The 25,489-nt window shown below is 48.3% G+C and overlaps 1 protein-coding gene across 3 annotated transcripts in view; it reads left to right on the top strand.

Moving 5' to 3' along the window:
• The window catches only part of ARHGAP21 (Rho GTPase activating protein 21), a 151,148-nt gene that overhangs the window by 93,488 nt on the left and 32,171 nt on the right, over positions 1 to 25,489 (top strand). The window contains exons 7-11 of one of the 3 annotated variants that reach the window (XM_066585524.1): positions 3,039 to 3,068; positions 4,732 to 6,562; positions 21,649 to 21,807; positions 25,103 to 25,202; positions 25,289 to 25,334. In XM_066585524.1, the coding sequence (XP_066441621.1) occupies positions 3,039 to 3,068; positions 4,732 to 6,562; positions 21,649 to 21,807; positions 25,103 to 25,202; positions 25,289 to 25,334 (2,166 nt within the window). Of the gene's footprint in view, positions 1 to 3,038; positions 3,069 to 3,444; positions 3,754 to 4,731; positions 6,563 to 21,648; positions 21,808 to 25,102; positions 25,203 to 25,288; positions 25,335 to 25,489 lie in introns of those variants that run through there. The other 2 variants (XM_066585527.1, XM_066585526.1) reach the window with 2 other exon arrangements.

Genomic DNA, 25,489 nt, shown 5'->3' with positions numbered 1-25,489 from the left:
TAAGCAATGGCTCTCATTACTGTAGCAATCAGTCTAATAGTCATTCCCTTTCAGTAAATCTCCGTCTGACACAAAGTTGACCCCCGTATTGTGCAAGTGGCCTGCAGATTGCTACATGCATGTAATTAAGTGGCGGTTGCATCCAGCGGTATGTCACACATAAGCTCATTTGGTAGTTCTGTACTCTGAAGGCAGGGCTGAAAGCTGGAGGCTTAATGATACCTTACGATTCAGGTGTGACTGCAGGTAGCCCTGTGTCTCACCTTTCCCTATAGTTTAAGAAGCTGAGTCGTGTGGTGCTGTTTGAGTAGTTGGCGCAAGCTGATCACCAGCAACCCTCCTATCTAATAAGTCTAGATCCTTGGACTGCGAGAGCCGGGTGATGGCCGTATAGCGGTCATTACAGCTTCCACACGGATGTCCTGCAGGTTTTCTAGTGTCCTGAATGGCATATCTGCCTTTGTGTAATACGGATACATATGTGTTTATCTTTACCACATGGACTTTGGCGCTCCCCGGCGAGACCGTGACCTCATCCCGGACAACCTGTCTGACCTCCATGGATCTTCATGCATGCAAAGTTCTACAGCTGTACAGTGATGATGTACCCGGGAGGTCCAGGCGATGGTGAAAAGTGCAAAACCGGGTCCGGATGCCAAAGCAATCTCTTAATAGACCTCCCCCCCCCCCCCCCCCCCCCCCCGATGAGCGTAAGCCGGAGCGCCGCGGTCACTTGCAGGCATATGCTGGCGGCTTTCTCTCGTGGACGGTTTACTGTATGAGTATTCCTGTGATCGGCACGCAGTTTATTGTGAGATTAGAGTCCATTTAATCCTCCTCATCCTCTGATTTAATGGATGCGTTCTCCGCTGCGCCGCGGTCTGGAATAATAAATCTTTACGTTATATATTTAATATGTCATCAGCCGTATTGCGCCTCCTATCTAAGGGAGGGTTGATCCTCACTACTAGTTCTCTGTTGCTCCGGTGTTTCCAAAATGATAACCTAAAACAGATTTGCAAATCGTATTAAGAAAACTGTTGTATGTCTACAGCTCCTGCACAGACCAATGGGTCTCCATGGTAACCGACTACACTGCAGTACTGTACTTCTTGGTATATGGTGTAGACTAGCAAGAAACCTCTGTCTGAGGAGCCCCATTGAAATTCGCATGTCATCCAGTTTTTCTCTGACAATATTTCAAGTGTAAGAATCTAAAGCGCTAGTAATGTTACGTGTAAGATGAGGGACGTGTACTTTATGCCATTACTTCAAGGCCAAATACCCCCTACGCAGATCAAAGGACCCCCCAACATACAATCATTAGCTGTAACTGTACCTGTAAAAGGCACCCTACCCATGAGAGGCATGGAGGGGTGTACCTGTAAAAGGCACCCTACCCATGAGAGGCATGGAGGGCTGTACCATAGATGGCAGCCAAGGCTTTAAAGGGGTTACCTGCCCCTTGCCATAGGATGCCCCTGCTCATGTGTCCTGTAAGGACATACTGTATACTCCTTGTGAGAGGGCTTGTACCAAGGTTGACTTATTACCTATCTACGGGATAGATGACTGATGGTGGGAGTCTTACTGCTGAGACCCCCACTGATCCAGAGAAAGGAGGACTCATGACCCCCTTACCCTCATTACCAGCTCACTACACCCACCCGCAGTGATGTGGAGGTTAGATGTCTCCAGTAGTCCCATTGGATGAAGAATGGCACTGCACATACATGATGGCTTTCCATTCTATCTGCTTCTCACTGTGAGACTCCCACCGATCAGACTGTAGCTATCCTGTGGATAGGTGATAAGTCTATCTTGGTAGATACCCTTTAAGGTGCCCATACACCCTGAATAGCTGCTGGCCCATTGCATGCCATCTGACAGCTTTGGCTCCAGAATCCTCTATCTGCATGAAGCTTGTTGAATGGAGAAGGCTGCAGCTAGACTTCTCGCAGGCTTCTCTCCTAGAAGGACAGACATCTGTCTGGGATGACTGTGATCCTGCACTGAGCAGGGGGTCAAAGCCGATCAACCTGGAGGTCCCTCCAAACTCTACCATTCTATGAGTATCAGCTGTTAACTCACTCTGCTGATCCCTTTTCTCATTTCATCTGTAGGGAAAGTATTTTGAACCCCCTGTAGAATTTCTGTTTCAGTCCTTCTGAAATCACTAGGTTCAGACAACTTTTCTCTAATGTGTATGGGGGCCTACAAAGAGCACCTACAGAGTCTGATCCTGGAGGACTCTGCCGTTCCATGCTGTGCAATACTCCATTTCTCCTGCGAGAGTGCTGTAGGGGATTTGAATACATGCTGCCAGTCTCCCCCTGCTGTATTACACACTGTGATAAATTCTTACAAAATAAAACCATTGTGGTGTATACACGAGGGCAAAATCGGCTTGTTACCTACGACAATGCGTGCGTACGTTACCGCGCTGCGAATGCCAGAGCCGACTGCTAATAAACCGTTTTCTGCATCTATCTGTAGGATTTCACATCGCTCGTCCCATTTTGTCACTGGTTGGTTGCTGGGACTTGTAGTCCGGCTCTGCAGCCACAGGTCTGCTGCAGATGTCTATGCCATCCTCGCAGATCACGCTTCCCCCTGGATGTTTGCATTGAAGAAATCTCTGGCATCTTTCTAATTTTAGCTGGAATGTGGGAAAGGGGCAGCTTGGAAGTCAGCTGAGCGCCGGCTCGTAGGGGAGCCGCGCTGTTCGGGATGCATAATAGAGCATTCTTGTTCGTCATCTATAAGCTGCGCCGGAGAAGGCAGAGGATGGATCTGTAGCCTGCCAGCCGTCCGTCAGCAGCAGCAGGCGAGAGCCGCGACATATGTGAGGGGGACCCTGCAGCCTCAGGAGGAGATGGGAGGAATCGTTTGCTCCGCCGCCCTCTCCACGCTTGTTGGTACCTTCCGCAGATTTCAGCGTAGATGTATTTTTAGCTCGCCGGCATCCATATGACGCCACAATTCAGTCTTTTACACCAATAAGCAGCTTTTCTTACTATGCTTTATTTCCTGCCCAGCTGCAGTTTCCCAAGGATGTCACCGCTCTGGTAAGACGCACCGAGGCCGTGTCTCTATGGAATGTATCATCCTCATTTAATATGTCTGACATCCCTGCTCGTTAACACCGGAACTGGTTCCAGCAGCGCTTCGTGTCTGTGCCTTGTGGAGCTGCATGTGCCGCCGTCTATACATCCCATGTTATGTTATTTTGTTTATTTCTGCAACATTGTATCTGCTGGTTCCAGCCGGAGCCTCGCCCTCTGCTCAGGGGTTTCTGCTGCTTACGGTTGCACACGTTTAGCTCCGCCGGGCGGGCGGGCTCCCTGCAGTAAGCGTGTCACCGGCTGCTGTAATGTGATACCACACCTGTACTATATAAATACCTTAGGACGCCAAATCCATTTTTTTCTCCTCTCCTCGCTGCGTCGCCAGGCACTGCAGTCAGCCTTTTTTTTCCCCTTTTTGCTTAATCGCTCCGTACAGGAACCTTTATATTTATTTTTTTATTATTTAAACCTATTTAGTGCGGTTTTAGTAGACGGTCCCTCTGTACGTTCCAATGCTTGCCATTCCCAGCTAGCTAGTAGCTACCCCACCCCCCTTGAACGACAAATTAGCTTTTTTTAAGCCATGATCGCTGAAGTGCATTTTGATTCTCAAGGAAGATGGGTAAAACGGGGCAAGTTTAGTCTAACGCTTTTTCGCAGAGGTCAGTCCATAAAGCGGCATAAGGTAAGATCTCTATTATTGCGCTAGGAGGATATGTGTCTGTCGTACGTTTGTTGGTTACTGGACTAAATACAGTTTTGGTTAATCTGTGTAGATCTCGTCTCCATCAGTCCATTTTATTAATAATTTGGTTTACTACGATGCTTATTTGTATTGTTTATTGCATGTAGCTTGGCTGATTTTTGTATTTTTGTAGTATTTATGCCACGTCATTTAGAGGGTAACTAGACCACTATGGGCATCTGTTCTGCATTAAAAGGAGTTTCCCAGCGCATAGAAAAAAAAATTGGCTTAAAATGAAGAAAAATTGATTAATCTCCTATTCCGTCCACTCCCCGTCCAGCGCCGCAGCCCCAGTGCCACCTCAAGGAGCCCAGAAGAAGCGCCAGGTGGTCACTTCCATTCATTGTACACATGACCGTTCAGCAAACATGGAAGAATTGTCTCTAAAGCCTTTTTAGTGGCTTGAGCTGTCATTTGCACAATGAATGTCACATGACTGACCGCCCTTTCTTCCAGGTTACATGCAGCGGGGCTGGACGGGGGGGAAGAATAGGGTAGAGGATGCAATTTCTTACTCAATTTAAAGTGACCCTCTGGGCTTGGAGAAAGGACGATGGTCTACCAATGCATACTCTGCAGAACGTACATCGGGTAGTCAGACACCACATGCTGATTTGACTAACCAGTGCTGTCCACATGAGCAGCACTGACCAATCAAAGCAGTTGTAGCGTCTTAGACTAATGATGCATACTAGTACAGTGTGCCTCAAGTAGTCAGAGAAGCTGGTATGGCCATCAGTCTTGGGCCTGGAGGGACGCTTTAAGGCCTCTTTTTAAAAAAAAAAAAAAGTTAAATTTTTATATTGTTCTGGAAGACTCCTTTTTCACAAATGTTTTCAGGTGGACCCGAGGCGCCGTAGCTTAATTGTTTTTCCAATTTTCGTTGCCGCTTCCTAATTGCACCCTATTTCCATCCAGGCATATTCCCAAGATGCTTACCTGAAAGGAAACGAAGCCTACAGCGGCAATGCACACAATATTCCCGAACCCCCACCTATATGTTATCCCCGTGTAAAGTCTGCACCTTCGGTGATGGCCCAACCAGCTGAAGCTTCACCTCAAGGCACGTCTTTGGCTAAACAACCAGTCCGGCCGGTAAGAACGTCAGCACAACCAGACAGAAACCACCGAGTGGAAATCCAAGTGCCTCCATCGCCAACCGATCTTGTGAAATCGAACACTGCTGTATGCGTCTGCAATGAAGCCGTAAGAACTGTTATTGTACCTTCTGGGAAGGTGGTAGAGCTTTCTTCAAGTAGACCGAATAGTGCTGGCCCTTCACATCGGAGTGATCCTTGTGCACTCCTAAAACCAAGGACCACGTCTCCCCCCTCTGCAGCTCCCCCTGTCATGTCGATGGTAACTAGAACCGTCGATGCCGGACTTAAAAGCAAACCTCCGAGCTATGGAGGGCACGTTGACGCTCTTTGCAGTCCTGGGGCGATTATCCCAGGTGAGGAGTCGCCGTCTCCCACTAACTTTTCTTCAGCTTCTCACCAGCACATAGACTGGAGAAATTACAAAACGTACAGAGAGTACATAGACAACAGACGCATGCAGATGTACGGCCATAGGACCATACAAGAGCGACTGGACAGCCTTAGAGCCGCATCTCAAAATACGACGGACTACAGCCAAGTTTCTCCCATACGCTCTTCGGTCGAGGTCCGTCGCCGAAGTACATCGCATGATAGGGTTCCCCAGTCTGCTGAAATCAGGCAGCGGAGCGTTTCTCAGGAAAGGCTTGAAGACCCAGTCATTGTGAAAGGTTGGAAAGACTGGCCCCGTAGTGCTTCCCAAGACACTCTTACATCACCAGCCGTCATTCCCAGGAGCAATAGGACGGGGTCCTATGATTACCTTACAAAAAATGCAGATCCCTATACCAGTGACCCTTGTGATGCAAATGGTGAAATAAAGCACAACTATAAATGGATGGGATTTACTGAACAAGATGACCGCCGGGGTATTTATGATCGATCTAGGCAACATTCATTTCACATGTCCCTTAGACCTCCAAACTTCCCCATGGGACCCATTGTATATAATACCGATCACAGACGTAGAGTTTTGGGCTCGGCACATCCATTGCAGAAGGTTCCTGCTGACCTTAAAGGTTCGCCGCTAACGAGGAACTTTCAGAGTTCCTCTTGCAGATACTCCCATTCTCGGCCGCCTTTGTCGGAAAGAACCAGCTTTCCACTTTCTAAAGCTAATTCTGTAAAAAGTTCTTCCTATGGACCCAAACCGTTTTCGCTTAATATACACTTGGATGATGCAATCGTCAAAGACCAAAAAGCGGCGAACCACATAAGCAGAAGCGGGCCATTAAACGTACAGATAACATCCCCCACGGAGGCTGCTCATAATGTACATCTGGATGTAGTCATCAAATCTCCCATCGCTGCTTCTTCACCGATTCCCACCAGACCTGTGAAACAGGGGACCGCTACCTCCGATATCAAGGATGCCCAAAATGGGCAAAGCCCTACAACGAAAGTCCATCATTCTGGTCTAGAGTTTAATTCTGTGGATCCCGTGGTCTTGAGGGATAAATCTCCATCTGACGGCCAGCCTATACGACAGCAGTCCTACATCTTTGCCGTCAATGATCAGGAACCCGTGACTGACACAACCTGCTGGTTACCCAACGATGCCCGGAGAGAAGTTAAAATCAAAAGTATAGAGCGGAAGAAGGCCGTTGGTTCCACCTCTCCGGGAGATTCATTGGCATCCATACCCTTCATAGGTAAGTCCGAATTAATTAATGTTGCTGATTTCAAGGATCTGGAACTGGATGCACTCTTTTTATATGTGGTTACTGCTTGTTTAGGGTCTTTTGAGCGAAGCTTGTGAAAACCGGAGGCTCCTCAATAATTGGGGAAGTTGATAACTAGATGTTCCCGGAACAATTTCCTTTTAGCGGTCAGAGGTTATTTTATAGTAAACTGGGATTAAAGGGCGTCTTCAGCAGAAAACCATCAGTTTGGTCTACGTGGTAGTATCCTGTACATGAGCTGTTATATATGATGTCTATGGTGATTTGCATCCCATCAGATTGCTCCATGTTAGAGGGGAATATTACATTGCCTAAAAACATTAAGGGGACCCTTAAAGGGGTATTTCAGGCTTTTTTAATTAAAGGAGATGTCCCGAGGCAGCAAGTGGGTCTATACACTTCTGTATGGCCATAATAATGCACTTTGTAATGTACATTGTGCATTAATTATGAGCCATACAGAAGTTATAAAAAGTTTTATACTTACCTGCTCCGTTGCTGGCGTCCTCGTCTCCATGGTGCCGACTAATTTTCGCCCTCCGATGGCCAAATTAGCCGCGCTTGCGCAGTCCGGGTCTTCTCCTCTTCTCTATGGGGCTCCGTGTAGCTCCGTGTAGCTCCGCCCCGTCACGTGCCGATTCCAGCCAATCAGGAGGCTGGAATCGGCAATGGACCGCACAGAAGCCCTGCGGTCCATGAAGATAGAGGATCCCGGCGGCCATCTTCAGCAGGTGAGTATGAAGACGCCGGACCGCCGGGATTCAGGTAAGCGCTGTGCGGGTGTTTTTTTTAACCCCTGCATCGGGGTTGTCTCGCGCCGAACGGGGGGGGGGTTTAAAAAAAAAAAAACCCGTTTCGGCGCGGGACATCTCCTTTAAAGACTTATCCCCCTGGGTAGGTCATCAGTAATTAATGATGAATGGGAGTCGGCCGCTACACACTCCCATTGAAATCAATCGGAGCGCCTCCCTGCTATTAGACTTTCTGCTCAGGACGGGACATGATCTCCTGAGCAGGAATTGTAGGATGGGCGCTGGCATTGATTTCAATGGGAGTATGGAGCTGGCACTCTGACTTCAACCTCTGACCACCAATGGCTAAGTCCAACCCTCCGCACTGACAGCGGGCCAGGGAACAGGTCAGCAGTTAAAGCCTAGAATGCCCCTTAAAGCAATCCTACATTATAAGGACAAACGTCTACCCCAGGACTGGCCGAGGGATACACAGTCCTCAAACTACCTTTTCTTTGTAGAGGTGCTAATACACAGTTGAGGCGAACTCTTGGGATTTACCGCTAGTTGCCAGGCTGCTCTCTGGACTTGCCCTTCTTACAAGTTGCGAGCCCCGATGCAGCCCGGCAATTTGTAACCGGTCTTACCCGGGGCAATGTAATAGCACCCTAATACGGACTCGCGGCTGTTGACCATGACACTTGTCATCTGTTCTCCCAATCCGGTGTCTGATGAGGGGCCGGCACTGGACTGGAAATTAATTAAAAAAAAAAAATGCTAATAAAATCATCCTGACGTCATTTTTATGGGTTTCTGTGGAGTAATTCCAAGGAATCCTCAACGTGCTTTTTGACAGAAAATAAATAAGGGTGGCAGGGAAATTGGATTGGAAAGGGTTAAAATGACTAGTGTTTGGATATTTTAGGATTGCAGGTGGGATCCACTTGCTGAGACACAAGTAGATCTGCTCTTAGATGTTGTGCCTAGATGACTGCAAGGAGCGGGCGCCGTAGACTGTTGCCTAAGCGGCTCCTTTTACATGGCCCATATTATGTACAAGTTGGGTCTCCACTCTATAGAAACCCCTGTCTGTGATTTACCAGGGCCGTGCAGGAGGTCGGGGTTTGGGGTCAAGTCACACATTGCAACCTAAAGGAACGTTGTCCCTGGGTTGGTTACACAGAACTAGTCATCACCGGGGATTGGGACTTTGTATCTTCTATCGCTGCACCTGCTGTAGATACAGGAACCTCATTGTTACTAATGTTTCAGAGGCTTACGAAATCATAAACACGTCAAGGGGAGAATCATGTGGAGTGTGCGGTATTAATCATGTTGAGCTGTACTTGGAGGTATATTGGCTGCTTATGGGTCGAAGACTAGATCACCTCGGGCTACATACCAGAGAAAGTAGATCCTTTTTGGACCAGGTACAGAGGAAGTAGTTGATCTGAGCTGCGTGCCAGCAGAGGTAGACCATCATGACCATGTACCAGGTGGGTTAGGTCATCCTGGGACACATACCTGGCTATGGTCATCGCACACCGGAGTGGGGGGCATCTTTGACCATACGGAGTCCGGTTGAGGACTGTTTTATTAGGTCGTTATATCATCTGCCCATATATAGGCTCTGTAATTGTCATTTCACTTTCCATCAGGCAGCGGTTCCATCATTTAGGGCCGGTTTCGCCAAAGTTTTGATGTAAGATCAGCAAGAGTTGATCTGGATCAAGTAGAAGAGCGTTACACCAACACTATTAGCCCGTGATCTTAGTTCAAGAGCAACCAAAATGCAAGCTGGCGGCCTTGGCTGCTAATTCTAGGCTTCTCTTGGTGGTGCAATTACACCCACAGCTGTGCGATTTTTAGACACCCCAATATGAACCCCATTCTTTTGAATGGGGTCATACACATGAATGATGTCTTCCTGCGTGGCACCGCGATGCATTGCGGTAAACAGATCGTGGCGTGTTCTATCTGGCTGCGTGGGAACTCTGCGATCCTCCTACCACAGTTGTGACATCCGCGGTTCCTGGGGCATTCACATGGTGGGGAGCGCGATATGGGGGTTGGGATTCAGTGTCCCATATCACGCTCGGCCGTGTGAAGCTAGCATTATATTCCTTTGGTGGGGCAATAGTTTTTCATTGGGTTCAGTTATTTCACAAGATCATGTTCCTCTAAGTGCGGCGCTACATGTAGTGTTCCGGCCCACGCTGTGCGTGAGCGCAGCTTATCTCATGTTGACTGCCGTGATGAATGTGTCCTACCACGTCCGTCTCGATGGTTCCACCTACGCATTCGCTTTAACGCTCCTCATGTACGGTACGTCTCAGAGAAGGGAGCGATGTGCAGGGGGATGAGCACTAACGACGATACGCTGAATATTATCCCATGTCGTAAAGGTGAACTTGCCATTTAGTGCTTGGAGACGGACGAGTTAGTTGTACTCTTAGCTCTCCCAATTCAGTGGAAAGTAGTTTCATTGTAGCAGCTACAGATGGGGTCAGTTTACTCACCCCTGTGCCTTTGGAGAAGGATGATTTGGGATACCTAAAGGTTTTCTCCCATGATGTGGCTAGTAGGGTTGTTTTGTGCACCGGATCTGGTTGCCATCAGTGTACCTAACTTTTCAGACTTCTCTGCCGTGTGTGTATATGAGGAATATCACTATAGCCGGTCATTATGTGACTTGTATCCTGCAATTATCACAATTTTCCACTCTGCAGGCTGCGTCTCAAATTTTCAGTTTTCACTGAGTGTAGAGATTGCTGCTTGGTCTTCTATACGCGACACATGAAGAAAACAGCGAGTTCTGCTTCCTAACTCTTTATAGCACACACAGGCTCATATCGGCATCATGGAGGACATTATACAGCCATTCTAAGCATTGAACATGTGAATCCATTATCACATCTGTGTATTTCTCTGCTTCTTTCTTACCTCCTCCCCTCAACTCCCCATAGAATTCTATGAGCAGCATGAGGCATCCTCTTCCTTTATTTCCTCTTATCTGCCTTGGAGTCTCCATTACTAGAGACTGACTTCATTTGACAACAGGCATTGGACAGTAAATTAGAAGGGAGACCCCTAGTGGACAGCAGTTTGGAAGCATTTTCCAGCACAGTGTCTCATTTTTGGTAAATGGTGATTTGCGCTTTCTCTGGTCATCATACAGACTTTCACATAAGCACAAGTTTGTTGAAAAGTGATCATTTAAGGCCGGGTGTCGGGCAGCGCAGGTACGCAGCTTTGCACCTTGAGTATGCTGGATGGCTTACATCCCATTGTAATGCAGAGCTGCAACCAGTGGACAACACAACCTCATGCATGATATTGTAATTTGGAACACCCTGCATAATTTTTCATAAAAATCCCCCTCTGCTAGATGGGTTCCTCAAAAATCAAAGATTAATTGTAATCTGCAGCAGGTGTCTATTTTCTGCAGTGCCACCACAGGTCATATGAGGTATTACACTGGACTCGTTTAAATTAATGGACTGTATGTAAAGTGCGCAGAGAGCAACTTTGGAGCTGGTTTCTGCTCTGACTAATTGATGGGTGGTCTGATTTAAGTCTGCCGCCCCCCTCCATACAAACTGTTAGTCATAACAAACTATGTGAAAATATCTAAACCAGACCCCCAAAATGTCCCAAAAGCCATAAGACCCCAAAATAGCCCCCAAACCATGAATCTCTAGGGTTTACGGGTTCGGGATGCTGTTTTACCCCTTAGTGACCGGTCTATATTTGTGCCTTAAGGCCCAAGTGATTTTCATTGTTGCATTGCTGAGACCAGTCTCGTTGACCTCGCTGGATGCGATGTTTTTGTAGGACAAGTTGTCTTTATTGGCTGCGCTCTGGGGGACATATAAAGCTTTGCACAACTTGTATTACAAATGTTAGGCGGAAGATGGAAAAATCCCCCCGAAGTTCCGCCAATGTTCTTGGGTTTTGTTTTCATGGCATTAACTATTTGGTAGATATAACCGTTTTCGTCCCCGGATCGCCACGGTGACCGCGATGCCGGGTTTATAGACAACCTTTTACTACTTTAAAAACAAAAATAACCGTGTCTAAGAACATGAATTGTATCCGTATCGCGGCGCCCGAGGACCAGCGCATTGTTATTCAGTGACGGAGCGATGTGGGGGCTCGAAGAATCGCAGTGTTTATCGGCACCTTTTTGGGGTACATGTGACTTGGGGCTTGCTTTTTGTCATCGGGTTTTTTTTTTTAAGGAGGCGACCAAAGAAATATGACTTCTGGCAATACTTTTTAAAAAACGTATTTTTGTGATCATGTGCAAAAAATAAAATCTTTTCATTGTCTGGGTCGTTACAAACCTGATACTTATGTGCTGCTTTAAAAATATCCATTTAAAAAGGGCTTTTGTGGGGAAAAGTGTTTTTTTTTAACAGCGGTTTCTTTAAAAGAAAAGAATAAATAAACTTTATTGAACTTTTTTAACTCAAATTCTTAGTCCCTGAAGGGGACTTCAAGTCAGGCCTCTGGCTGCCATGGGAACCCATTGATATCTTCCAATCACATTACGGTGTGCCGATTGATGACAGGAGTGGTCACCCCCCCCCCCCCCTCATCTGCTCAATGCTGCAGTTGCTATTGGTTGTGGCATCTAAGGGGTTAAACTGCTAAGATCTGAGGTTTCTCCACTCCTGGCGGTTAGAGCAGGAGCCGGGCTGTCAGCCAAGCCACCGCCTTAGATAGATGTATGTGCAGGTTTAAAGCCTATTAATGAGGTCAGTGTAAAGGCGTGTAGTGGTCACCAAGGGGTTAACCATATGGGACTGGCCTGTCTCTGCCACCTGTACATAGAAAACAGGTCCGAGTCCTCCCATGTACGACACGTGCCACCCATCACTCGGGCACGTATGCCACCATTGCAGCCCGAATTCCTCCGTATCGCCCCCCCCCCCCTTGACGAGCCGCGACAGGCCTGCAGGTTACACACAGATAACATGTTGCGTAAAGGAGTTTGGCGTGTAGAGAAGTATTTCATACGTGTGACAGGCAGGGCGCGGGCCAGGAGCTCAGCCCTCTGCGGTGTCTTGGCGCCGGGCCATTGGAGATAAAAGCCAATTCACTCTCGCTGCTGCGGCCGTGTAGAACGCGAGCTTCATTAAGGGAGGCCTGCTTAACGCGGTCGGCGGGTTAATCTCCTCCTCCAAGATGGAGTGTCGCTCGATAGGCATTGGGACACCTGAAGGATATTTTTTCCCTTTTTCTCTAGTTTTTGCTTTTCTTTTGCTACCTGGAGACAATCAGCAAGAACCTCGTCCTTCTGTTTCTGATTTGCGCGGCGTGCTGCAGTTCAGCGTAACACGTGACCGCACACATAATACGCGGATAGTCGTGGGTTAAAGGGGGTTTCTGAGACACAAAAAAGTTAAAAGGGCTTGACGTTAAGAACTGAATACCCTCCTACCCAGCTGCTCCTCGTCCAGCGCCACAGCCCTGATGCCCTCTGTACGGACCCCAGAAGAAGCGGCGGGCCATCACGGGCGTTCATTGGTTTAGCGGTTACGCAGACCCTCAACAATAGAAGAATCAATGCTGACACTTGTGAGTGGTGAGCAGTCATGTGCACAATGTACGGCACGCGACCGTCTGCCGCTTCTTCTGGGCTCCGTGCGGCGGGCATCAGGGTAGCGGAACGGTAAGGGAACGGTTACTGCAGTCACTTATTCTGGTCAGCAGCTACCAAAAGGACAGAGGGGTCGTGTAGCCATTGTAAAGGGATGTCCAGTTGTTGTAAATGGGCTAGGATAGTTTATCAGTAGTAGGTCGCTGTAGTTCCACTGTCCGCTGGGCCAATGCGCTTGTGCACAAAGCGGGTTTCAGCAGCTCCATTCCCACTGTAGTGACCAGGCTTGCTATTGCAGCCTGTCTTATTCAGTTCAATGGGAACTTGACCTGCAATACCAAACCTGGCCACTACTGTGGGACTGGAGCTGTGTTGCCTTCAGAAATCAGTCATTGCACAAGTGTAGTGGCCCTAGAAACTGCTAAGCATCAGGGTCCCAGGCGGTGGGCCTCCACCGATCTACTATTGATAACCCAGCAATAGTTTACAACTGGACAAAAGCCCTTTAAGTTGCGGGAAAACCCCTTAAAGCATGTGCAGCCAATTCTCTACAGGGATTGAGGACCAGGAGCCACCAATCTCTAGGTGAGCAGTTGCTCTAGTGGTCAGCCCTCCATCGATATGACTTTTATCCTAACTAGACCCAAAGTCCCATTGACAGCGAGAAGTCATATAAGAGTGCCCATAAGGAGGAACCGTCAACCAAAGATCAGGGACTTTATCTGGACACACAGTTTTGCAAAGCTGCCCAAACCTAAAAGAAGCCATATTGTCCTCCCTGATCCACTGTTGCCCCACTGCTCTCCGCTTCCTACTGCCGCACCCGGGAGCTCTTGTGGGCATGGCACCTCTTGTGGGCATGGGAGCTCTGCAATTAAAGAGTAATTGTACTTTTTAAGAACTCGATGTGTCTGTCAGAGTGACATGTCAGAAGTTTTCATCCGTGCCGAGCCCCTTGTTGATGGCTGAACTGGAGGAGCTGCGGCGCTCACCCGACCCCGTGCCCCGTTGGCGGTTATCATTGCTTGTCGGCTCCTCTTGGCAGCTGTGACAAATGCATAGACTTCTATAGACATCTGTGTGTCCATCCACAGCGGCAGAGAGGAGCCAACAGGCAGCGCTAACAGCCGGAGGGGCACAGGGCTCATGTGAGCGCTGCAGCCTCTTTATTTTAGCGGCCAGTAGGGGTCTTAGCACCTGGGACCCCACTTATCAAAACCTTTGACTTGTCTCACTGATATGGAAGTGCAGTTAGCCTAGGGTCACACGGGGCGGATTGCCGTTGGAAATCTCGCGGTTTAAGCCGCGGCGGCTTTGAAGCGGTCCGGCCGCTTGCTCTTCTGTTGCGACCGGCGCTCCCATAGAGGAGAGCGCGGCCGCAGCGGAATGCAAAAAAGAATGAGCATGCTGCTTCTTTTGAAACCGCGGCTGCGGCGGCCGCAGCCGCGGTTTCAACCGGATTTACCGCAGCGGATTAGCCGTCCCATGTGGACGAGATTTCTGAGAAACCTCGTCCACATGGCTGGCTAATCCCGGGCTTAGCGGCCGCGGGCGGTTTTGCCATGGCGGCAAAGCCGCGGCAAATCCGCCCTGTGTGACCCCAGCCTTATGGTCCTTTTACACGGGACAGTTTTGGGCAGAGATCCGCCCGACAATCGTCCTAGCAGTAGTCGTTCCTCTGCTCATGCACAGCAATCATCACTGGGTGAATGGAGGCGTTGCTGGCTGGAGATCGTTTCGGTCGGTCCGCCCGCCTCCTCACACCGTAAATGGGAGTCATTCATAGAGTAACAACTGCTTGTTTGCACAGTCCGATCACCACGGACCAAGGTTTGTGCAGCCTGGAGAGCAGCTTTGCAAACTTTTTGTGCCTGGACCACCCCTTTAATATGTTGGTAGCTATAAACCTAAGATCGTCCATGTGAGAACCCCTAGTGATTGGCTGTCATGGAGGGAAGGCTCACCTACCCACAAATTAATTGCTGTCTGTTAGGCATGGACAACATGTGAGAGCTGCTAGTAGAGGGACTACCTCACCGTAATCCAGTTTATTAGGGTGAATCGTTGAAGGGTCCCTCGGTGGAAATGCATTCTTCCATCCCTGCACCCCTCACACTCAGTAGCTCTCCTCTGTATATTGCAGTCACTTCCATGCAGTGCAGCCCCCTATCTGATACTTATCAGGTACCATCTTAATGCTGAGACTTCTCCCTACTCACTTTCTCTAAGCTCTACCACCATTCCCATCAGCACAGCATCACTTCACCAGCTAGAGCCCGTACTATCTCTGCCTGCTGGGAGGAAACTTCCATTTCCTCCTGTATTCTATATTCACCTAAATAAGCTACAGACTATAATTATACAGTCAGGAGGATGGCGTTGGTCTCCTTTAGTATAACTGTGTGACAGGAGCTCCTAACCATCAGCACCAAGGCCGAATTTACATGGGCGAGCACGAGTAGAATGAGCTCACATGACCCACCTGAGGACGACTCCAGGAAGTCTCCTATAGACAGGAGTAACCAGGGTAGTAATAGCCGGCTTGCATATACGGGGGGGTAGTTGCATAGTTGTTGGAAAATCAATTCACTGGAGTGGCCGCACATCTCTAGCCGGTTGCCCGCCCCGGAGGTGGATGGATGGTCCCTCAGAAGTTGTCGGTTAGGTTCTTCCACCTCTACTTCATTTCTGTATTTTGTCAAGTGCCGCTCCAACCCAAATGTAACTGAACGTGAATTGAGATGAGGATGTAAAGCTCTTCTAACATTTTTACATAATCCAAAGAAGTCAAAGAGGACAAACAGGTTTCTTTTTGTTCCTCAGGATAAAAAAAACACCATTTGCCTATCGTAAGGAAGAATTTTTTTCCACTGAATTTCAAGTTTTCGAAACTTTGGTCCAATGCCCTAACCTGCTCACTGGTTTCACAATACGTGGGAGGAGTTGGGGATATTTGGACGTGTCGGGCGGGAGAAACTACTCAACCCGAATTTCCCACAACCTAAAGTGCTTCATCATCTTCTCAGATGTGACTCTTAAAGCTTCTTGTGAACATCTGCAGCCTCCTCCGTAGGACACTTGGCCACAAGAAACTTGTATGACCTTCATGTTCTTGAAGAGCCCTCAGTGACAGATGTCAACATCTATAGTCGTACAACGCCGGTTCGCATTTTTTTTTTCACATCTGCAAAGACAAAAACACATCAGTAGTCAAGTCCTCGAATCAACTTTGGCAGCCAGAAATCCTTGTCTTGGTCATCTTGGCATTGGCTTGATGACTAGTAATGGCCATGGTTAGAGCTTCCACAGGACCCTCGCCCAGCTATCGCAGCCTCATGAATGGCTTATATTACAGCTGAATACAATTGGTCCCGCTCTTCCAGCTGACTATATAAGCGGCTGTGGAGGAAGACTATTTCTTGAAGCTTGAGATCTTTCCTCCGCTCCGTAGAGTGCAGCATGGTGGCTCAGTGGTTGGCAGCGTTGTGGTCCTGGGTTCAAATCTAACCAAGGGCAACATCTGCAAGTAGTTTGAATGTTGGCCTTGTGTTTTCTAGGGTTCCTCTGGGTGTTTGGGTTTCCTTCCACACCCCAAAAACTCATGGGTATAGGGTGTGTTCACATCGTTGTCTGCCAGGGTTCAGTTTTATTTCCCATTGATTTCAGTGAGTTTTCTAAGTGTCAGTTGGGGTCAGTTGGGGTCAGTTGGGGTCAGTTGGGGTCAGTTGGGGTCAGTTGGGGTCAGTTGGGGTCAGTTGGGGGTCAGTTGGGGTCAGTTGGGGTCAGTTGGGGTCAGTTGGGGTCAGTTGGGGGTCAGTTGGGGTCAGTTCGGTTCCATCTGCTTTGTTTTTAATTTAATGGGTAGAAAAAGTTCTATGTGATCCTTTAAAAAAAATGTTTTAGGGGATTCTGTCGCCTAAAAAATCCCTTCCAATCCGTGAAGCAGTTCGACACACGCAGAACCCATGCTTTTACCCCCAAAAAACAGTTTTCCTTTGCAGAACTTCTTACTTTGATAGTCGCTCTCCCAGTATGCAAATCATCAGTCTGGATTCAGAGGCGGCACCATGAGCCTCCAAGTCAGCCCGTCCCTGCCAAAACCCGTCGTGCCCGCCCGCTGATATATTCACTAGAACGGGGCTGCGCTGCCATCTTGGACATATCCCACGGACCCCGGCGGCGCCATACTGATTGGTGACTTTTTTTTCCCATTTTTTTGTGTATTCTTGGACAAAAACTTTCTCATGTAAAAAAACAAAATCTGAATAAAGTGCCGTGCGACGTTACGGGACCGGAGGCGATATATATATATATATGTGATTACACTAATGGCGCCGTGTTATTACACCGTTATCAGAATCCCTGCGGGCCGATTACATCCACGATGCAATGCTGCGACCCCTGGGAGCTCACTAAGTAACTCTCTGATGTCTTCGTCTTCCGGGTTTCTAGAAGTGGATATTTATCGGCCACCTGCTTTGTTTGCTCTCCATGAGGCTGGCACAGCGAGCTGAGTCAGACGGTCGCCGTCCGCGCCTGGCGGTGTGGGACAAGGTTCAGCTCCCTCCACACCTTGTCTGTGACGCACGGCGTCGCTGCACTGAAGTCGCACCAGAACGTCATCCGGCAGACGGCTCATCAGAATCCTGTTTTGGGTGGAGAAGGCTCTGGTGCGCTCCGCCTGGTGTAGCCAACAACCTCGCAGACCGCCGTTCGCTAGTTTGGCGTTCGCCTCCCATCGGACGCAGATTGACTTCACCTTTGTTTCTAACATTTTGCCCTCCCACTTAAAGGGGTTGTACCTGTTAATGCGGGATAATACGATGTCCTGTGACTAGGGGATAGCTTGTTGATCAATGAGGGTCTCACTGCGGAGACCCGCGCCAATCTCAACCCCGCAGTGAAGCAGTCAGCAATTTATTTGCAATTAAAGTATAACTAAACTTGTTAAAAGCGTCTGCCTTGTCATGGTGGCACATCACAAGTTTTGATCGGTGAGGGTCCGGGTGCTGAGACCCCCACTGGTTGCTGACACAAGCGTTATCCTGTTCGTCTGTCGTCGTGAGCGATGCACGGATTCCGTAGACTTCCTATGGAGCCCGTATACCGCTATGAGCGGGGATGGAACAGTTGAACTTGCACGGCACTCGGGTGAGCTCTTCTGCTCCGTCACTTTAGCAATGGGTGGGGGTCTCTGCACCCGTCTAAATTTCTGATGTGCCGCTATGATGATAGTTTTTAATAACTTTACTCGCCCTTTAAACGTTAAATGCTGCGGCTCTTAACCCTTTCCAATCCACTGTCTGAAGACATTATGATTTAAGGTTATACAGCTCCGATGTTGGAAGACGTCCGTCAGGGTTCTCTTACTGTACATTGCCAGCCTCTCTGCTGTCAGAGCCTATCCAACATGTCACCTCATGCAGTACCGGCTTTAGCCAGCAGATAGCGCCGTTGTATAATGGGAAAAAAAAGAGTAAGTTCCCTATGAAAACCAGAATACAAATTGGATTGGAAAAGGTTAAATTCTAATTGGTCCTCCTTTAAGACACAAGCCAACAGGTCCTCCAGTGTAAGAGCGCCCGTTTCCATTCTCACTCTTGGGGTTACCCCATTCTGCCCACCCTCTTATTTGTTGAAGCAGATTGTTCTGCTAGGACCTTTCCAAAAAGTTTTCTTTACCCCATGACCCCTTTGACATGAGACTATTATTGGAGTGGAGCTACGTTAACGCGGTTCTGTAGTCCAGCAGACGGCATTGTTGGATCACATCAGGGGCCAATGAAAACTTCCCTGCTAATTGAATTGCATAAACCAAAATGATACTGAATTCTGTATTGTTTTTATATATGGCTGCAATGTGGTACGGTACCTAAAGGGATTGCCAAGTTGTAAACTCTTTTTAGAATAGGTCCTCAATCGTAACTAAGTGGGAGACTGCACAGCAGAACACCCGCCAATCAGCTATTTTAATGGACTGGTGCATTTGTGCACAGAGCTGATTCCTGCAGGAAGCAGACAGCTCAGTTCCCACTGCAGTGGCCAGACTTGGTATTCCAGGCAATGTTCCCATTGAAATGAATGAGCTGTACATGTAATACCAAGCCTGGCCACTGCAGTGGGAACAGAGCTGTCTGCTTCCTGCAAAAATCTGCTCTGCGCATAAGTACATCGGCGTTGAGAGTAGCTGATCAAAGGGTGTCCCAGATGGCAGACCCCAAAGGAGTTACCATTGGTGGCCTACCGTAAGGAAAGGCCATCAATAGTATACAACTGGACAACCTTTTTTAAAGGAATTGTCCTTTTTTAGATATTCTTGCCTGCCCTCCCCTTCCCTGAAACAGCGCCACTCTTGTCTACAGGTTATGTCTGGTATTGCAGCTCAGCTCTAAAATACCGTCCATGGACCTGAGTGGCCCCATTTCTGCAGTCTTCATGCCGAGAACATTTTACTGTCTACATAAGTGGCACATTCTTAAAGGAAACCTATCTGGCACTTTATACTGCCCTCACCAACCCGCTCAACCCTGCCCACCCCCTGTGGTTGACACTCTTGTCAGTGTGCAGTCTAATGGCTGGAAAAGCGCCAACCATGGTTGGTGAGTAGTGGGTGAAGCGGCGCCTCGAGATTACTCTGGACTCGTTTCTCCCCGAGTGCAGCGGCTTCTCTTTGTATCTTATGGGGCTGCAGAGCGCTGGCAGACTGCGGGAAGGGGGCGCGTCCGGGACGACTTTATATGCTGCCCTTCGTGAGGGTGACAAGGTGCCTGATGGGTTCCCTTTAAAAGGTGCAGGTAGTCCTACATTTCTAGACTCCCCTGTCGGGTGTTTTAACCTTCGCTGTGCCTACCGTCCGACCATACATCAGTGGGAACTTCTTGGAAATGTATGCGTTCCATTAATTCGTTGAGCCCGGCTTGTACCAACTTGTGCTGCAGTCTGCGGGGCCGGCTTTGTGAAGCACGCCATTTATATTGCCGCTTTAAACAGAGCAACTTGTGATCTGTTCGTGGTGGAAAAAAAGCACAATGCATCCCTAGCCGAGGCCAGAACAAAAGTGCGCTTGTTAATATTCCCGGACTGGATGTGGAGCCTCGCACATCAGATGAAATCACCTCGGATGCGCCGGAGCTCGCACGCCGCTCTCCATTCTTTTCTTGCTACTTTTTGCTTTATGTTACACCAATGTAGCCGTTACATGCGGCGTCCGTGGACCGCGCTTTACCCTATGGATGTCATTCTGCTTCTGAGTGGAAGAACTTGTTGAGGACACCATGGCGCTTCTGGCTGTCGAAACCGGCGTTTGCTGGACTTGCTTGGACTGTCAGGACTTCTATGAAGTGTTGCTAGAAGATGGCATTGGTATGTTGGCCCTTCGAGCACTTGTCCTCGGACCTTTGGGGTATAGCTTTATTTTTGGACAAGTTCATTCAAGGTGTGTTGGGGTCAGGAGGTGATCGTATAAGGGTGTTGGCCTCCATCTGTCATCTGTTGGGGCTTGTTGAGCTCAGATGGGGGGGTTGTCCATACCGATGAGCGCCCTAGATACTGAGCTAGCTGGAAAGTTATCATTGACGGAGCCTATAATAGTTTTGTTGTGGGGTGTCATAGAAGACCCCACAATTGGGCCATGGTGGTGGATGAAGGAGTTGCCTAGTAAACAATCCCGTTATTTAGTGGGGGGGAAGGAAAGCCCCCATTTGGACGCTCCATTATCGGTCGAAGCTCAGCGGGTCTCTCCTTGCAGCTTCCTGCTCATCCATGTATTACGCAGAAGGTCCACATGGAGGCGATATAGACTTGATGAGTCTCCCCTCACCCCAGTAACTGTTAATAGTGGGTGGGGGCAAACTATCCCTCCCTTCATCGCCACCGTCAATCAGCTTATTGTTGGGGTATTCTTTAAACAAAAAAAGTTGTCTAAACCAGGCGACTCCTTGTTAAGATGTCTTTTGACCACCAATATGAGAGCGCCCCCATCAGGCTTAACAGCTTACATCAACTCAAAGGGAATGTCATTAGAAAGGGATCTTTCTAGAATAAAGTTTTTGCTAAAATTGCTTTCAAAGAATTTTTGAAGTATTCGCGCCCCTCTCCCCCCCCCCCCCCCCTTCCCTCCAAGGTTAGTTGTTTTTTTATGTTTGTTTTTTTTTTTAATCCTGAAATTGTGCAGTTCTCAAAATGATCGCTTTTGGTCAGGCAAGATAATGGAAAATGTTTTTCTGACTTTAACCCCCGCTGATCTGTCCCTTCAGCCATTGCAGTTGACTGAGATCAGCAGGTTTTCTACGGTCACTGTATACAGCATTATGGGATAGGTTCCTCGGGGACTGTTCAGGCGCTCTAATGGCAGCCGCTGTTGGTTGTCACCCGGCGTCTGTCCCTGATATGCCGAAATAATCAAGAAAATATCGAAGAGCCGCGATGCAACAAGACATCAATATTTCGGTACGTGGAGGCAGGTGTGATGGTTCCTTGTCTGTATATATTGAGAAGGGTTTGGCGGAGCCACTTCAGCTGGTGACACAGTCCGCTCCGCTGTCTAGTCGCTGACTGCTTTGGTTTATCTGCTTGCTGTATTTTATTTCCCATTTTTATTGTATTTTATGTCGTTTTCTTCTACAAAATTTCAAAAAGTTGCACTGAAGTAGTTTGCTGTGAAGGAACCTTTAATATGCTAATGGTGATTCTCCGGAATGTTCTCTCTTCTCCCCTTGCAGATGAGCCGACGAGTCCGAGTATAGACCACGAGATCGCTAACATTCCGGCCTCCGCTGTGATCTCCACCACATCTGTGCCGCCGCCGACCATCACTACTGTCCCTCCCAGCCCCACGTCGTCTGCACCTTTATTACGCCGCCTCCACTCGCACGATCACGGTAACCTTATACTTCAATCTGACATATTCCATGAAGATCTGGCCTTCCAGAATCAGGACTTTGTCCGTCCCTCGTACTGCAGCGAAGCTCCTTCACACTTCCTTAAAAACTGCAGAATATTTTGCACAGGTTTTAAGTAGAAATACAAAATACACATTAATGAGTACATCATCGCCACCTAGTGGTAAAGACTATGGCAAAAATAACTTCTCTGCTTACAAGGAATGTTCTAAGGAATGAAAGTATATGGATGGACAAGAGTTGTCCAGCGCACAGTAACCCTACCTTCCTGCAGAAGTTCCTTTTATATGTGCCTTAAAGGGGTTGTCCACTTCTAGCTGTTCTGCTGCTGGAAGCCGACGGCTCCATACATTGCACAGTGGCCTAGGTTGGTATTGCAGTCCCACTCGCTACAGTAGGGCTCAGCCTACATTACCAACCTGGACCATTGCACAACGTACAGAGCAATCTGCTTCCTGCCACAAAATGCTAAAAGTGGGACAATATTTGTCAGAAAAAGGGTGGATATATTTTTTGCTAGCTCAAGCCAAGGTGTTAATGGTAGAATGCTCATGCATTGAGCTACTTTCTGCAGGAAGCAGACAACTCCGTTCCCACAGCAGTGGCCAGGTTTGGTATTGCAGGCATTGAAGTGAAAGGGAGCTTGGCTGCAATACCAAGGCTGGCCACTGCAGTGGGAACAGAGCTGTCTGTGCTCATGAATTCAGCTGATTTCTGCAGGAAGCAAAGGTCCTGCTTACAGCTGATCGGCAGGGGTCCCAGGCAGCAGACCCTCTCTAATGTAATTGATGGACTACCTTAAGGATAGATTATTAATAATGCTGGACAGCATCTTTAATGTGGGTAAGCCAATGACGGGTCGAGGCTGTATGGTGACTGTAGGCACACACTATCCCTAGGAGCTAAAGCAATCTTGTTTTGTATTTTGGACTGGATTTGTGATCCCAAAAGAGTCCCCAACTCAGATGTAGACCGTGCCTACCGAGGCTTTTACAGGCCCGAATATTTGCTTGAACAACGTTTGCTTCCCCCTATTGTTGGGCTCTGTAAGAGTGCGAATGATCACTGGAGCGAGCGGAAGCTCGTTCGGCAGCTGATCTAGTCCTTTTAGCCAGCAGAAAAATGGTTGCTCGTCATCTTGTGTGAACAGGGGGATGTGCAGCCAACTGATGATAGCTGTATGAGGACAAGCAGCCGAGTCGATCGACATGCTTTGTCCATCGGTGCCTATTACAATGGACTAATAGTCGGCTGTCTAAGAGGACCTTTGGTTGCGACTTGTATTTTTCCTTTATAAAGCTTGTTCCATTGTAAACTATTGATGGCCTATCCTTGAGTTCGTTGGCGATCACTTCAATGGGAACTTGGCCTGCAATACCAAGTCTGGCCACTGTAGTTTGAATGGAGCTGTCTGCTTCGTGCAAAAATTTGCTCAGTGCCCAAGCACATCAGCCCAGTGAACAGCTGATTGGTGGCAGACTCCTGCTCTACTACTGATGGCTTACTTTGTGGATGGGCCATCAGGAGTTTATAACTGAATAACCCCTTTAAGTCCTAAAACACATGATACTAACCAGCATAAAATTTAGAGGGATGAGATACAGACTAAAGCCCCAGCGGCACGCGGAGCTCACGGCAGTCTAATCCTTTTGAGGGCTGTTTGCACGTGTGACATTTCTGCGCTGCCCCGTCTTCCATCGGACACTTGCAGTTATCTGTTCTTGTCTTGCTGCTGTGATTATCTGGATGTTCACAAACTTTTATTGCATCCTAAACTTAAAAAAAAAAAGTCTATTGTCTCTCACATGACTTAAAGGGGAACCTACCCCATTTACCATGCGGTCCGCTCTGCAGGCAGCACGTTATAGAACGGGAGAAGCTGAGCGGATTGAGGAGTTTTGTAGGGAAATATTCAGTAAGACTTGTTTGTTCATTTTAATCCCTGCTGATTCTGGGCTTTGGGAGTCCAGTGGGCGGTCCTACTCATGGAGTTATCCCTATAGGACCTCCCACTGGACTCCTAAGCCCAGAATGAGCAGGAATTAATACTAATAAATGACAAGTTCTACAGAGTCTTTCCCCATAAAACTACCAATCTCCTCGGCTCCATGTCCAATCCTTTAGAGGGATTCCCCAGAACTCCCCAGCGGTGGCCTGTTGTGTGATAGCTGTGTTGGCCCCCAGTGATCAGACATTGGTGGTTCTAAACTTGTTCCTTGGAAGCCCCTTTAGCTAACAGATTTTGCAGTATGTTATAAATGTGTTGGCCGGCCGTCGGCAGGACGTTACATCATATTCCTCTGACTTTGGAGATTCCAAAGGAAAACTTTAGAAACACGCAAACCTTTTGTAGTGCATCTGATTTTTAGCCTAATCCACATTCCGGTGCAGATTAAAGGCCCATTTACACGGCCCGGTCATCGGTAATTGTGAAGGTGCCGCCAGTCTGCCAATAACCAACGATTGTTCATCAGGTGACCAAGTCTTTTCTGCGGCACAAGTTGCCGGTGACACCCCCCCCCCCCCTTCTCCCCCCGGGCTGCCGCCAATCATGAAGCTCTCTAGGGTACCAGTGATCATATGAACTATCTTCTGTCAGCTACTAGTCTGAATCAGCCCACATGAAGGCCACATAGACTCGCACCGGACTTTAAAGAGGTTGTATTAGAATGACAAGTTAACCCCCGTCCACGGGATGTCCATAGGGCATAACCTGCTGATCAGTGGGGGTCTAACTGCTGGGACTCCCACCTATCCTGTGGATGGGGATCCCGCTCCTCCCACCCGGTGACGTCACAGTGAGTGAAGGCCAAGCATGCATGGTCAGCCCTCCGTTCATTTCAATGGGGCTGACCGAAACATCCGAGCGCCTGAGAACTTGTTGCTGAGAACTTTCATTCCCATTGAAAATGAATGTACGGCCCACCACGCTCGGCCAGCAGGCCCTCAATCCATTCATTCTCCTCCTCACTGCAGTAAGGATGGGGTAGATGGGACCCTCGTTCTTGGGATCGGTGGTCATCTAGCAGACCCCCATCGATTTTGCTAGTTCTTCCCTCTCCGGTGGTGATGTGGATAGGAGATGACTTGTAATTCTGGTACAAAGGATCCAATGTATGGAAGGTTAGAGACCTTTATAGACTTGGTCATTGGCCAACTTCTTTGTGGCTTCCACCTAGTATGAGGCACGAGAACACAGTCAGCTCTGCTACATCTGTATTTTATTTTTGAAAGGTCTTTAGACTAGAACATAAATGTATTCATTGCATTTCAGAGCCGACCCGGCCCAACGCGCTCGATGTCCATTCCACTTCAAAGGCGGAAAGGTCTAAATCCTGCGATGAGGGGCTCGATGACTACAAGGACGGGAAGGCGTACGTAGCAGTAGACCCTCATTCCTTATCACGGATTTCCTCCCGTAGCAGATTGTTCTAATTGTGCTTCGTTCTCTTCCTTACAGCCGGGCCCTGAAGCAAGTGTCCAGCCTTGTGCAGAGAAGCATAAAGGTTTGTCTTACCTGTTATATACAAAGTACTTGCACATTCATGAAGCTCCCAGTATCCTCTGTGTAGGTTTCCTGCTGGTGCACAGCCTGTCTGCAGAGTCTGCACATATATACACGATCCTGCCAAAAGTAATTGGACCCCTGAGCAAGAATCAC

The sequence above is a fragment of the Eleutherodactylus coqui genome, chromosome 12 (assembly GCF_035609145.1).
Source record: "Eleutherodactylus coqui strain aEleCoq1 chromosome 12, aEleCoq1.hap1, whole genome shotgun sequence".
Lineage (NCBI taxonomy): Eukaryota > Metazoa > Chordata > Amphibia > Anura > Eleutherodactylidae > Eleutherodactylus > Eleutherodactylus coqui.
The sequence above is the reverse complement of the archived record's forward strand: the minus strand, read 5'-3'. Positions and strand labels throughout refer to the sequence as shown.